This window comes from Zea mays, chromosome 7, assembly GCF_902167145.1.
Source record: "Zea mays cultivar B73 chromosome 7, Zm-B73-REFERENCE-NAM-5.0, whole genome shotgun sequence".
In the NCBI taxonomy this organism is placed as follows: Eukaryota; Viridiplantae; Streptophyta; class Magnoliopsida; order Poales; family Poaceae; genus Zea; species Zea mays.
The window spans coordinates 164,508,595-164,523,756 of NC_050102.1; the positions used below are offsets into that span (position 1 = coordinate 164,508,595).

The window sequence follows — 15,162 nt, forward strand, 5'->3', positions numbered from 1 at the left end:
TGACTTGAGAAGAGAAGCTCACTCGGTCCGTGGGACCGTTTGAGAGAGGGTAAGGGTTGAAAGAGACTCGGCCTTTGTGGCCTCCTCAACGGGGAGTAGGTTTGCGAAAACCGAACCTCGATAAAACAAATTCGCGTGTCACACACTTCATTTGCTTGTGATTTGTTTTGCGCCCTCTCTCTCGGACTCGTTATTATTTCTAACGCTAACCCGGCTCGTAGTTGTGATCAATTTTGTAAATTTCAGTTTCGCCCTATTCACCCCCCCCTCTAGGCGACTATCAGTTTTCAAATCCAAATTCAAACTAGGTTTCAAATTCAAATAAATTCAAACTTATGCAACACTTCAAAGAATATTTTAAACTCAACATGATGCAACATGTCATGACTCATAAGGTTTTAACATGTCATGACTCTGGCATCGCCGACTAGCCCACGTTGGGATGAAGAATCTTCATAAGCTTCTAAAGGGAGAACACATTTTGGGACTAACAAATGTTCATTTTGAGAAAGAAAAAATTTGTAGCGCATGTCAAGCAGGGAAGCAAGTTGGTGTTCATCATCCACACAAGAACATCATGACGACCGACAGGCCACTTGAGCTACTCCACATGAACCTATTCGACCCGATAGCTTACATAAGCATCAGTGGGAGTAAGTACTGTTTAGTTATTGTGGATGATTATTCTCGCTTCACTTGGGTGTTCTTTTTGCAAGATAAATCACAAACCCAAGAGACCTTAAAGGGATTCTTGAGACGGGCTCAAAATGAGTTCGGCTTAAGGATCAAAAAGATTAGAAGCGACAACGGGACGGAGTTCAAGAACTCACAAATAGAAGGCTTCCTTGAGGATGAGGGCATCAAGCATGAGTTCTCTTCTCCCTACACGCCACAACAAAATGGTGTAGTGGAGAGGAAGAATAGAACTCTACTTGACATGGCGAGGACCATGCTTGATGAGTACAAGACTTCGGATCGGTTTTGGGCGGAAGCAATCAACATCGCTTGCTACGCCATCAACCGTCTCTATCTTCACCGAATCCTCAAGAAGACATCATATGAACTCCTCACCGGTAAAAAGCCCAATGTTTCATATTTTAGAGTCTTTGGTAGCAAATGCTTTATTCTTGTTAAAAGAGGTAGAAAATCTAAATTTGCTCATAAGACTGCAGAAGGCTTTTTACCTGGGCATATAGAGTCTTTAACAAGTCCACTGGACTAGTTGAAGTTTCTTATGACATTGTGTTTGATGAGACTAACGGCTCTCAAGTAGAGCAAGTTGATCTTGATGAGCTAGATGATGAAGAGGCTCCGTGCGTCACGCTAAGGAACATGTCCATTGGGGATATATGTCCTAAGGAATCTGAAGAGCCTCCACAAGCACAAGATCAACCATCATCTTCAAAACAAGCATTTCCACCAACTCAAGATGAGGATCAAGCTCAAGAGGATGAAAATGAAGATTAAGAAGATGAGCCACCTCAAGAGGAGGGAAATGATCAAGGGGGAGATGCCAATGATCAAGACAAGGAAGATGATGATGGTCCAAGGCCACCACACCCAAGAGTCCACCAAGCAATCCAACGAGATCACCCCGTGAACACCATCCTCGGTGATATTCATAAGGGGTAACCACTCAATCTCGTGTTGCTACTTTTGTGAACATTACTCTTTTGTTTCCTCTATTGAGCCACACAGGGTAGAGGAAGCACTTCAAGATTTGGATTGGGTGCTGGCGATGCAAGAGGAACTCAACAACTTCACGAGGAATGAGGTATGGCATCTAGTTCCACATTCTAATCAAAATGTTGTAGGAATCAAGTGGGTCTTCCGCAACAAGCAAGATGAGCATGGTGTGGTGACAAGGAACAAAGCCCGACTTGTGGCCAAAGGATACTCCCAGGTCGAAGGTTTGGATTTCGGTGAAACCTATGCACCCATAGCTAGGCTTGAGTCAATTCGTATATTACTTGCCTATGCTACTTACCATGGCTTCAAGCTTTATCAAATGGACGTGAAAAGTGCCTTCCTCAATGGACCAATCAAGGAGGAGGTCTATGTTGAGCAACCTCCCAGCTTTTAAGATAGTGAGTACCCTAACCATGTTTATAAACTCTCTAAGGCGCTTTATGGGCTTAAGCAAGCCCCAAGAGCATGGTATGAATGCCTAAGAGATTTTCTTATCGCTAATGGCTTCAAAGTCGGAAAAGCCGATCCTACTCTCTTTACTAAGACTATTGAAAATGATTTGTTTGTATACCAAATTTATGTTGATGATATCATATTTGGGTCTACTAACAAATCTACATGTGAAGAGTTTAGTAGGATAATGGTTCAAAAATTCGAGATGTCTATGATGGGGGAGTTGAAGTATTTCTTAGGTTTTCAAGTCAAGCAACTCCAAGAGGGCACCTTCATCAGCCAAACGAAGTACATTCAAGACATACTCACCAAGTTTGGGATGAAGGATGCCAAGCCAATCAAGACACCCATGGGAACCAATGGGCATCTCGACCTCAACACGGGAGGTAAGTCTGTAGATCAAAAGGTATACCGGTCGATGATAGGTTCTTTACTCTATTTATGTGCTTCACGACCGGACATTATGTTTTCTGTATGCATGTGTGCAAGATTCCAAGCCGATCCTTAGGAAGCTCACCTTAGGGCCGTAAAACGAATCTTGAGATATTTAGTTTATACTCCTAAGTTTGGCCTTTGGTACCCCAGGGGATCCACTTTTGATTTAATTGGTTATTCAGATGCTGATTGGTCAGGGTGTAAGATTGATAGAAAGAGCACATCAGTGACTTGCCAGTTCTTAGGAAGATCCCTGGTGTCTTGGGCTTCTAAGAAACAAAATTCTGTAGCTCTTTCTACCGCCGAAGCCGAGTACATTGTCGTAGGCCATTGTTGCGCGCAATTGCTTTGGATGAGGCAAACCCTTAGGGACTATGGTTACAAATTAACCAAAGTTACTCTTCTATGTGATAATGAGAGTGCAATCCGAATGACAGATAATCCCGTTGAGCACAGCCGCACTAAGCACATAGCCGTTCGGTATCACTTTTTAAGGGATCATAAACAACGGGGGATATCGAGATTGCATATGTTAGCACCAAAGAACAATTAGCCGATATATTTACCAAGCCTTTAGATGAGAAAACCTTTACCAAACTTAGGCATGAGCTAAACATTCTTGATTCTAGGAATTTTGATTGATATTTTGCACACATTGCTCATATATATACCTTTGATCATCTCTTTCCTATGCTATGACTAATGTGTTTTAATTTCAAGTGTATTTCATGCTAAGTCATAGATTAAAAGGAAAATAGAGTCTTCGGCGAAGACAAGGTTTTCACTCCACTCCATCGAATTATTCATCCTTCGCCGTCACTCCGCACCGTTCTCCAATTTGGTATAATCTTCACTCATATATTATTTACCAAAGGGGGAGAAAGTTTGAAAAAGGGCTTATATGTCACTCCGCACCGTTCTCCAATTTGCTTGAATCTGATATGGGCCGATATAGCGAGGGGCTAGCTTGACCTTGACTCCGAACCTCTTGGTTCCTCTGATAGGTAACATCTTCAAATAGACATAATCTCCCACTTCAAAACTGAGTTCTCTTCTTCTGGTGTCAGCATAGCTTTGTTGTCTAGACTATGCTGCCTTCAAATTCTCCCGGACCATTCTGATGTTCTCTTTGGCTTCAAACTAAATATCTGGTCCGAACACCTGTATTTCACTTTTTATATTAACACGGGTATTCTAGATTGCAGTGCATGTAGTTAATATTTGTAGATAAATAAGCATAGCGCTGCATGTTGTTACGTATTATTTGCAGCCTACTTTTTTATTAATTGATCGCCGGAACTGTTTGTAATTATTTTTTAACGAACAAACGGCCGTAAAGCACGTACATGTACCAACCTATCCATGATCACAAAATCCATCGAACACAAACAGACAAACAACAAGTTTAATCCGTAGAACTTTAGGGGATATTTATAAAATTTTAACGCGGGATGACAGTTGAAAATGATAGTAGAGATTTACCCTACATCACGCTTTACCTCATGCAGATGCCGGGCCGCTCCTCGGCATCGACGGACGGCGGAATGGCGGATGAATTAGTACGGCCACGGAGTCAAAATGATAGACACTGACAAGTGATCCCACCAAGTGGCACGTGACCAATGCCCCGATTTCCGCTTTGCGCGCGCGTCTGCCGACGCGGAACCGCCCAAATGTACGAAACCTCCAGCGCTTCCCGCCGGTTCCGGATCGCGGACCCGCGACCCGGGCCCACTCCACACATCCGCCGTCCGCCCGAACGCCCCAACCCACGATCCGCGTGATCGACTCCTATTGGCTCGCTGCGCGGGCCCGGGCCCGTGCCCGCGCCCCTATATATCCTCGCCCTCGCACCGAACAACCTCTATCTCCCTGTTTAATCAATCCTTCAAGCGCAAGCTGCCTCCTCCTCGTCGTCCGGTCGTGAGAAGGGATGGCGGGCCGTGGCAAGGCTATCGGCGCTGGCGCCGCGAAGAAGGCAACGTCGAGGAGCTCCAAGGCCGGACTCCAGTTCCCCGTCGGCAGGATTGCTAGGTTCCTCAAGGCGGGCAAGTACGCTGAGCGCGTCGGCGCCGGCGCCCCCGTGTACCTCGCCGCCGTCCTCGAGTACCTCGCGGCTGAGGTTTGTGCCCCGCTTCGTTTTCTTTCCCCTCTCCTTGTTGCGATTCGCTTCGGGTCCGCGTCGCTGCGGTCTCGGATCTGGTTGTTTTGCCGTGGAGGATTGTTCCTGGATCTGAAATGAGTCGCGGCATTGTACTTCATAAAAAGTCTCAATACATTTCCCGATTCCAATTGCTTCGATTGCACATCTATGCATCCTGTAATTTACCAACTAATTTGAACAGACTTGGCACTGAATTATTCGCATTGTAATTTCTAGGTGAACCGGACAATTTTCTGGAATAATATATCTCTGAATCCTGCAATTAAGCAGTTGGTAGTAATGTTAAGCATGAACCATTGTAGAAAATCGGAGCCAAATGCGTCCTTACTCTTACTATTTCTAGCATTTTCTCCCGTCATTTCTCAATGGCAATATATCCAGTGTTCCAATGGTTACAACAGTTTCTGACTATGTTCATTTATCCACGGTGCAACAACAGGTTCTCGAACTTGCCGGGAACGCCGCGAGGGACAACAAGAAGACCCGCATTGTGCCGCGCCACATCCAGCTTGCTGTGCGCAACGACGAGGAGCTGACCAAACTGTTGGGTGGTGCCACCATCGCGAGCGGAGGTGTTATGCCTAACATCCATCAGCATCTGCTCCCCAAGAAGGCTGCCTCCTCCAAGGCCAGTGTCGACGACGACGACAACTGAGACTGCTTCCTGCAGAAATGATCCGACCACCGCCTTGTTTTGTAGGAATAGGATGATGTTGTCTTCGATCGGGGAGGAGTCGGGTATGCTGGGAAGGAGAATTAGATTAGTATCTGTTTTTTTGAATGGGATGTGAACGTGGCTGTGAATCTCAGGATTGTATGCTCGTTGAGAAAGAAATGGAAGGACTTCGTGATGCACGATGTTGATGCCGCATCATATTCAGCGTAGAACTGCATTTCTTCTGAGTGGCAATGGTGTCACCGAAAAATGAAAGTATTTGGCTGGTGTCGCCAATCTGAATTGGTGAATTCTGATTTGAGGCCTGCATGGATGGCCAGCAGGTTGCATGACATCTAGATCCACAGTCATGAGGCTCGTGCCAAAGTTAACTCAAGGGCTTGTTCCGTTCATTTGGAAACAATAAAAAACCCGTCTAGACTTGGCAGGCCAATTTGATCGAAATTGACGAACAAGCGAAAAAAGCCCACCTGGGTTCGTAAGTCAGTGATCCAAAGGTGAGGCCCACAATTCGGGAGTAACACTTGCGGCATATAAAACGAGGACAATTCCCTGTCGTTTGTGTGCTACTGGACCTATATGTCATATACATAAAATAATGAAAATAAATTCTGATAGAACATAGAATTTTTTTCCTATAAAAGATAGCCTGCCACAGTCCACACGACACTTCCCTTCCACCGGAAGGTTAGACAACTCCAGTAACTACTCCTCACCCCCACTTCGCATCTGTATTTAACACTCGTCACCCCCCTTCACATCCGCATTTTACACGTTGAGGCATATATATGGATACAAATGGGGATTAGAAGAATATTGGAGCTTTGTTTGGGTAATTTAGTATTGATCACGTGTGCTGAAGTAGATTATGATGTAAATTAGTTTAAGTTAAATACTAATCTATTTTAATAAATGTGAATTGAGTTTAATATTAGAAAAACTAGGACTGAGTGAATTGATCAATGCGGATTGAGAGCAGCTCCAAAAAAAGCACTAAAAATTTGTTCCCAAAATCTTTTATTAGCGCATATTGGAAAATAAAATCCACTAAAAATATATTATCTCACAGTAGATCACTAAAAACTTGTCCCTAAAAAAAATAAAAAGGGACATGAGCCAACGGATGCTGTATTGGGCCAGTAAGGATATGTTTGGTTTGAGATCAAAGTGGGATGGGGCGGGGGCGACATCGTCCCCTCGATTTTTTTGGATCATGCCGCCACAAAAAGACTACTCCGATATTTACTTCGTCCCTACGTGACTCTTATCCAAACATTATAGAAACTGTGACCGCTCTCTCCCATTCCACTACGTACAACCAACCAAACACACCCTAAGTAGACACTGTTGCTCTTAGTTTTGTGCATGTCCCTTCACCCCTCCGAGGCGGAGCTGTTGGAAGTGTTGTGACATGAGTTTTCACCCTAAAAATACTTTTGGGATTAGTACGTCATTTGTTGGAGTTGCTCTGAGACAGTTGATCCCACACCGCAAGCCCCACCCAGCCACGTCTCCGATCCGCGTCGACCCGCGCCATTGGCTACCCTCACCTATATAACACGCTAACCCACCCACCCACCGGTTCCCCTCCTGTCTCCGTCTTCTCACCACCGCTGCCTCCGCGGTTTCGCTTCCCCCCGTCTTCCCAAGCCTTTGCTTCGCTCTTCGCTTCGGATTCCCTCTGCTCATGGCCGGGAGAGGGAAGGCGATCGGCTCAGGGGCCGCCAAGAAGGCCATGTCCAGGAGCTCCAAGGCCGGGCTCCAGTTCCCAGTGGGAAGGATCGCCAGGTTCCTCAAGGCCGGCAAGTACGCCGAGAGGGTCGGCGCCGGCGCCCCCGTCTACCTCGCTGCCGTGCTCGAGTATCTTGCTGCTGAGGTAAAGAAGACTTCCAATTTTGCGGTGGTAGTGTTCGATTTGGTTTTGAGCACTAGGAATTTTGGGTCCTGTGGTTTCCTGTCGTGGAAATTGCCTGGATTACTGTAGAACAACTGGGGGGATTTCAGATGACGATCTAGATTTCGGCGATTGCTATGCTAGTTCACTGTGGAACCAGTGAGGATTTTGACCGACTAAACCGTTGGGACTCTCTGCCTGCTCGTTCGTGCAGGTTCTCGAGCTTGCCGGGAACGCGGCTCGGGACAACAAGAAGACCCGCATCGTCCCGCGCCACATCCAGCTCGCCGTCCGCAACGACGAGGAGCTCTCCCGCTTGCTGGGCACGGTGACCATCGCCAGCGGTGGTGTCATGCCCAACATCCATAACCTGCTGTTGCCCAAGAAGTCTGGCGGCGGCAGTGCCAAGGCTGCGGCTGGTGATGAGGACTAGACCGACCACGCCTAGCCTTTCATCCGGTGGTGGCACCTCTTGTGGATGCTGCCGTATCAACTTGTGCCTGTGTAGTACGCTCTAGAAATGCCTTAGGTGTTGCGTTGTAGTTCGGGATGTGTCTCCCTGTACCACTGCCAAGGATTAGTTCTGTATATTTTGCTATAAGGAGTGCATCCTTTGGACGACCTGTTTATCAATCCTGGTATCCCAGTTTGCATTTCGTGTCCAAATCTTGGTTAGTCCATTTGAAAATTCTGAAAATGCTGTGATGTGCAGTTTTCTGATTTGTTTGTGAGACTGGCTGTGGCTGCTCATTGGAAAAATATGATGCCCACTGTTAGATTAGAAGTCTCAGCAAGTGGTGATTGCTGTGGATGCGAATGTCGGATCATTCAGCGAACTTAACGCTTTGGCATGAAAATGTTTGTTCATGATCGTTGTGTTCTTGAAGTTTTAAGTGTCAGTGGATATAGTGGCAGGTCTCACGAGGTGCAATGGAGTTTTATGCTGTCAGTTCTGAATTTCTGCTCGAGATTTCACTTGCCCAGAGAATTTGAAACAATTCTATGCCGGGAGACATTTGGATAATTGACATCAACTTCACGAAGAACACTTTGGTTATGGCTATGGCCTGAACTAACCTTGGGCATATTTCCAGCCCTCTAGTAGATGGATAAAGCCAACAACAAAGTACTCTGAAGTTTTTTCACCCAGAGAAGGCTCTCAAGTTCCGTATTTTCTCTCAGAACAAGGCTGATCAGAGGCTTATCACAATCCTTATCCTGACCTAGTCGAGGACCATTCAGCTGCAGCAACAGCATGAATGATGGAACAAACTTCTTGTTACATCGGTCTGTTTGCATGGGTATTGTGAGATTACAGACAAAGTCATCGGATTCACAAGTTTGCGCTGCATTTCTCTGTGTTCGGTACAATGGTACATGTGCACAGTGAACGGAAGAACAGTATTAGTCAGACTCCTTTGGTCTTGAATTGCTGGGAATAGGTTGCGCCTGGGATCATCGAAAGATGCTTGGGACGGATGAGGGGTCTTTGTTCTCTTTGGAGCTGCTTTTGATGCTTCTTTCACCTCTTCGCAAATCTTGTCCAGCATTGCAAGAAAATTTCGCACTACCACAAATAACCGCAGGCCCTCATCCTTCCCTGTGCTCTCATCCCATGGAAAATAGTCAACAGTGCCCCGGACCAAGAACCTTATTTTCTTCTCTTCCTGTAGCAGCAAAGTAACATCAGTTTGAGATCGCTCGGCGAAATGCTTCAGCTTGTGGTGAAGTGAAACCCACTGTCTTTATCCATACTTCTCACGTTCGTGTTAAGGAACTCTTTAGTTTTGGCTAGCTTGTGGCCAAGGCTTGCTACTGACATCCTCAATTGATCTGCATCCAGGATTGCTGTTGCTGCCTTCCTGACGTTTTGTAGCTCATCACCTAAATTGGACGCAGCTTTCAGCCCAAGTTGTTTGTAATCATCTCCAGTTTGCATACAACTACCGTCAGTATCATTGGCATCCACACTGGGTACACTACGATCTTGCTCTTTTGCAGCCCCTGTAGCACGGATACCTTCAGAACGAATGATTTCTTGAGCCACAAAATGCAATAGTGTTGTCTTCCATCAGTTCCTTTGACATCAGATAGCTTAAGGAGCGTGTCATTTTTTTCTCCCGCTCATTTTGGCCCAGCCGCTCAGCCCACTGGGTAAACCAACGGCTGATGCCCCACACGTAAAAAGACACGGCTGGCTGCACACTGCCCACTCGTCCACACGCGAAGGCACCCAGCAGCAGCCGCTCCCGAACTGAGGAACCCTACCACGCGGGCGACGGCGGTGCGCGACCGGTGACGGGACAGCGGCAGCGCCCCCTCCTCCATCTGCTGGGTAAGTGTGGTTGTGGCCTGTGTGCTAATCGCGATTAATCGTCCGATTAAACGATCTAATCGGCTGATCGCCCCCAACCGATTATAAAACATTGTTCCAGTCCCACCGCCTCCTGACGTTATCCGATACTGCCAATCCCCCTCTTCGCCGTTGACGGAGCTTACCGAGGAAAGAAGGGCAGGGCCATGGCGGGAGCCTTCGCTTTCCGCCTCGTGCCTCGCCTCGCCGCAGAGCCGGCGGCGAGGGGGAAGGGTGGCGGAGGAGGAGCCAACCGCGACGCCGGCAGCAGGGCGCTGTAAGTGCTAACTGGGGATATGCTTCATTGCTTCTTCTTTATTCTTGTGCCGCTTGCCCCTCGCCTTGCTCTGCGAACCTGCAGCTTTATCGTGGAGTGCATTTCGTAGAAGCTTGGTTTTCCTCAGATATGTGTAGTTCGATTTGGTGGTCCGGTTCAAGGCACACGGATGGTTCAGGGGGATTAGTTTGGCATATACGAGGTAGTCGAATATGGTTGATGTGATTTTCTGTGATTTTTCTTGTATCCGTATTGTCGGAAGAAGCTTCATTGTCGAATTCAAAAGTGTTATTGAGAGTTAGGGGGTACATGATGTGAACATCTCACAATAGATCCTTGAGATATTGCTGCAGTGCCGGTATTTGGCTGTTTGTTTGGCATATGCAGAGAGTAACTACGTTCGGTTAATGTGCATATGAATTAAGTGTACACACTTTGTGCTGTGCTATGTTGTGTTACCTCTACTTCTGTTCTGCTAGTAATTAGTCCTCCTTACGGTTTTGGATGTGTAGCTTGTCAGATAAGCTACTATACTTTCCTGCTGGTTCCATCTATCAGAGGTTTAAAAAAACAAAACAAGCAGCAACTGTTTCTGAGATAACGATGTGCACTTTGACCTGCTATTTATCATTTAATACTTTATTTTCATTTATTATGGCGTAGGGTGTCAAAGAAACCAAACAAGCAGCAGCATTTGTGGATCAGGAAGGAGACAGCTGGGTCAGGGAAGAAGGCTCTCCGTCTTATTGATGCTGTAAGATATACACTTGCCATTGATACTGTAAGATACACACATTTGCTCTCCCTATTGATAAAGCCAGAATTCTGGATGTTTTGAAAAAAAAGCTAGTGGACGTGCACGTGCGACACACACGTTATTTATGGTTATGGTAGATGACACCTTATATGTTATTGAAAAAGTGGTGCCTTTGTATACTTAAAGTAAGATGTGATTTCTAAATTGTTTCAACACATGGAGTCTTGGAAACTGAGACATGAACAACCTTCCATTGAGACTGTCTTAAACTCTTAATGGCACCTGATGGTTAATAATTGAAATTAATGTACATATTGTCGCACGTCAAAACAGTCCTATTTAATTCAACAATAGTACCTCCCATATGTATGGTCTAATTAATCTGATAATCTTTCAAGCACTCGAGCAACAATAAATTTCATGAGATGTTTGGTATTGTCTGGGGACTATTGCCAATCCAAAATCAATAATGCCCACGTGTTGCCAAATGTTTTGGTGAGTTATTTTTCAAGAAAACTTCATTTTCTTCTTAGTTGATGATGTTGCTGCTGTTGATGGTGGTTTTATTGGTGACTGAATTTAGATTGGAGGATAAAGACCTGTCTAGAAGTCTTTGTTTTTGTCTTGGCTGTATGGGTCCTAGACGAGCGTATTTTATTTCCCGGCAACATCATAGGCTCTGGCTTGAATTTATATCCAGAAAGGCTGAAGAATATGAGTCTTTTAATTCTTGAAGTACCTAAAAACTGAACAATCCGAGTCTTTTGCTTCTTCCCATTTGTAGATAAATAAAGGAAAAAGGAAAAAACGAGGTGTATGTTTCCCATGTCAGCCCACGAGACCCAAAACATACGCACATCCTTTTTTGCCTTATCTGTGCATCCGTTCAGCTCCGCTATCACATGGCAGAGCGAGCGCCGCCGGGTGATGCCTGACACGGTGATGGTTCCACCTCCATTCCTCTGACCCACAATTCGATTCCCCGATCTCCTTACAACCTGACATGGCGAGGGGGCAACCCGGGCACCTGGTGACCAGTGGCAGGCCGTTTGGGTTTGGCATGGCTGGTGGCTTCTCACTGTCCTTGGATTTTGGCTCGCTGCTCGCAGCGTGCTGTCTGCCTGTCCCTGCAAGGTAGCCTGGCCGGCTGGCCCCATGCTGGCAGGGGTGCAGGAAGGCAGGCACGTAGCGCCTGGCGGCTTGGCGCCTGGGGCTGAGTGGAGCCAGCCCCAGCCTGCAAGTCATGTCATGACTTCGTGAGGGTTTAGGAGGGCAGATGTTTATAAAAAAAATTATGCGCTAGTCATTGCAGCCAGGACTGCAATCCGAAGAGGGAGGATTTGCGCTAGAAAGTAGCAGATGGAAAGATATGTTGGTTTTTGGGCTTGCACCAAGAAACGTGGTGGTTTCGGACCGAACAGGAAGCACACATGATTCTTGTTTATCTTTATTTACGAGACATGGCTTTAGAGGAATCTTACATGTTACATGTAAGATCATGGACAACGGAAGACTTCACATAACACATCATCTAGATTGAATGGTTATTATAGAGGGTGACCCGTCAAAAAACTCGCTCTTTTTAGTGTGAAATGAAAAGATACTGTAAGATATAAGATCACTTTATCACACTTCAGCTATCCTCTAAGTATGAAAAGTTTAGCAAATGGCTTCTTCTGTTATCATATCTTATCAGGCTTCGTGTTAGTATTAATAATAGTTGTTAGTTATCGTGATAACAATCTTATCAGGCTTAAGAAACTGACATGTTCTCAACAATTCAGTCTGTGGAACCATATCTTTTAGGTTTCGAAGTTACCAAATGAAAGAGAAGCTATTTATGGTGCATTGGACAAGTGGAGTGCTTTCGAACCTGAATTTCCTATTATAGCAGCAGCAAAAGCTTTGGGGATGTTGAAAAGGCGACGACAATGGTTAAGAATAATCCAGGTATGGCCGTTATGGACAAAAGCGGTTCGGCTGCTTTAAAGCCAGCAGCTCCGGCCTCCGGTTGCCGCTGCTGGCATGTACAGAGAGAAACACTGTACAAATATGGTGAACTTCAGCAGCAACAGCCCTGCGTTGCAGCCAGCCGAACAGCAGAAAGACATTGTAGTAGTTGCTAGCAAGTCAAGAGTTTAGGTGTTCTTATTTGGAGTTCTGTTATTGCAGTCTCTGATAACAAACTAGTTTTGCCAGGCACCTGCTGAATGTCAATGCTTTTTTCACAGGTAACCAAGTGGTTGATGAGCAAAGGACAGGTGCTGACATGGACAACATATGATACACTTCTGCTCGCACTTCTTATGGATAAACGGGTAGACGAAGCTGAGTCAGTTTGGAACACTGTAATACAGACTCATACCCGCTCAGTGCCCAAGAGGTTGTTCTCTCGGATGATCTTGATCTACGACATTCACCAGCGCCCAGATAAAGTTTTGGAGGTATATCTTACCCATCTTCACCTTCTTGTAGGATTAAGCGACGTTAACCCTGCCTCCCCTTCCCTCGCTGTCGTTGAATTTGCGGCTCAGTACTGGCTTTCTTTATATCCCAACTATATTCGCTGACGGGGACATGAATAATTCTATGGCAATAAATTATGAGTCAACAGAAATAATTCTATGATAATAAATTACGAGTCAATCTTTCCACTGGAACCAAAATTATGAGTTGGCTGATGCTTAAGTTCTGAAAATCACGCAAAGTCATGTGCTGTTCAATGTTCAAGGGTAAGCAGCATTCATGCGGTCACCCTCACCCGTCTAGTACTGTTCATGGAGCCTAACCGTAAGCGACAGGTTATTCATCGTAACTAACAGGCCATATGGGAACAGGATGGGAAGCGGTTCCTTGTATGTGGTCTAGCAGGCCTGTTTCCATTACACTTGTCTAGCTGGCTGCTCAGATTTGTAGCTTACCTTTTTCTCTTCAGAAACAGATGCATGGAAGCATTTACTGTGTTCTTGTTGCCAATTTCAGATATTCGCGGATATGGAGGAGTTAGGTGTGCGTCCGGACGAGGATACAGCGAGACGGATCGGAAAGGCATTCGTGGCTTCTGGCCAAGAAGAAAAGGAGAAGCATGTCCTCGAGAAATACTTGAAGAAGTGGAAGTACATCCATTTCAACGGCGAGCGCGTTCGCGTGCGGAGGGACGGACCATTGGCGTAGTGCCCGTTTTCTGAAAAATGCTCGAACCTATCAGAGTATCGTGCCGGTAGGCGGTAGGGCAGGGGAGATGCTGTTACTGCCGCTGTGACAGTCAGGCACATGGATATCGGCACTAGTCCCTATCCTATGTATGTGGAATGGAACGGAAACTGGAGATTGGTTCCATGGCTCTAGCCTGTGGAGGAGACGAGCGGATGGGGGGTGGCTGGCTACTACCGGCGAGATAGTGATTTAATAGGCACTACATAGGCGTCCAGTGATTGCGATGGCTTTAACTTGCGTATGTGTCTGCGGAATGGTCCCGTGCTATTTCGGTGACTTGTGCTTGTGGAATTGTGAACACCCACTGGAAAGTGTATATCATGAGAGGGACGATACCTGACGTCTGGGCCCATGGCTTGCTGATTTCACGCAACGAACCATTTTCTGTTTGTTGCGGTGCCCCGGGGTTCACGTACTTGTTCTGTTCTTGTGATCTGGCACAGAGCTGTTGGCTTATCCATTTCTATGCCCATCCTTCTTCAGCAAATGATCATGTGAGTTGCGTTCCGTTTGTTCTGTCTGGCACTCAACCCACATGGTGCGTGTCAGTGTTTGGCTGAATGATGTTAGAGTTTTTTTTGGCGTTTATGATAAGGAACGCTGCTGGAGCTTGGGTTCGTTTCAGCCAGGCCAAGCGACGGGCGTGGCTGGGCGACGGAAGCACTGGACAGTTGTGCTTGCCGCCTGGCACCAGAGCAGCTGGCAGTGTGGCACTAGCAAGCACCCGCACGAAGCGCGCGCGGCCTGCCCGTGTCGCTTTCGCCGTCACTCTATAGTTTGCTAGAGGCTTCCGGTCTCCCGCGAAACACGAGAGCCACGTGGGACGAGCCGGTGTCCTGATCCGGCGGTCGGCGGCAGTTTCACTCGACCCGGCTGGAGCCTCTCGGTGTGCCGCACGAGTGGCTCGAATGCGGGCGGTGTGCCGCTTCATCACCTATCCAGTTCAGCCCCGACGCGTCCTCCCCGTGGGCTGCGCGAACTGGCCCCGGCGCAGCGTCTGTTCCTGCACCTGCACTCCTCAGAGTCTGCTCGCGCTGCATGCGATGCGGTAGGTGGGTCTGCCGTCGTGGCGTAAACTACCGGTGAATTAGCTTTTGCCCTTTTAGAAACTCGGCCTGGATCTTGGACGATAGCTTGTGCCAAGAGGCTCAGATCCGATCAACACGAGACAAGACTTTTTTACACTATTTATATTGTATTATGAATTACGAAAGTTTATCGATTTGAGTATATGAAAACTGTAGGTGG

The 15,162-nt window shown here is 46.6% G+C and overlaps 3 protein-coding genes across 5 annotated transcripts; all 3 read left to right on the forward strand.

Annotated features, from left to right (window-relative positions):
* The first annotated feature begins 4,441 nt into the window (after nucleotides 1–4,441).
* Nucleotides 4,442–5,788, forward strand: LOC100274138 (Histone H2A). Its single transcript, NM_001148516.3, has 2 exons — nucleotides 4,442–4,699; nucleotides 5,181–5,788. Exons 1-2 carry the CDS (start codon nucleotides 4,511–4,513, stop codon nucleotides 5,394–5,396), a joined length of 405 nt encoding a protein of 134 aa, NP_001141988.1. The 5' UTR covers nucleotides 4,442–4,510; the 3' UTR covers nucleotides 5,397–5,788.
* A 1,229-nt stretch (nucleotides 5,789–7,017) lies between these two features.
* On the forward strand, nucleotides 7,018–7,942 carry LOC100193816 (uncharacterized). Its single transcript, NM_001352274.1, has 2 exons — nucleotides 7,018–7,293; nucleotides 7,526–7,942. Exons 1-2 carry the CDS (start codon nucleotides 7,105–7,107, stop codon nucleotides 7,742–7,744), a joined length of 408 nt encoding a protein of 135 aa, NP_001339203.1. The 5' UTR covers nucleotides 7,018–7,104; the 3' UTR covers nucleotides 7,745–7,942.
* Nucleotides 7,943–9,454: 1,512 nt separating this feature from the next.
* LOC100282749 (uncharacterized) lies at nucleotides 9,455–14,493 on the forward strand. 3 transcript variants are annotated; one of them, XM_020540533.3, is made up of 6 exons: nucleotides 9,455–9,646; nucleotides 9,747–9,941; nucleotides 10,605–10,722; nucleotides 12,505–12,648; nucleotides 12,930–13,142; nucleotides 13,681–14,370. In XM_020540533.3, the coding sequence occupies exons 2-6, from the start codon at nucleotides 9,832–9,834 to the stop codon at nucleotides 13,870–13,872; spliced, it is 777 nt and encodes a 258-aa protein (XP_020396122.1). In that variant the 5' UTR covers nucleotides 9,455–9,646; nucleotides 9,747–9,831; the 3' UTR covers nucleotides 13,873–14,370. The 3 variants fall into 3 exon arrangements, with proteins under 3 accessions (XP_020396122.1, XP_020396123.1, NP_001149127.1); NM_001155655.2 differs by having other exon boundaries at nucleotides 9,503–9,646; nucleotides 10,605–10,695; nucleotides 13,681–14,493; XM_020540534.3 differs by lacking the exon at nucleotides 12,505–12,648 and having other exon boundaries at nucleotides 10,605–10,695.
* The last annotated feature ends 669 nt before the right edge of the window (nucleotides 14,494–15,162 follow it).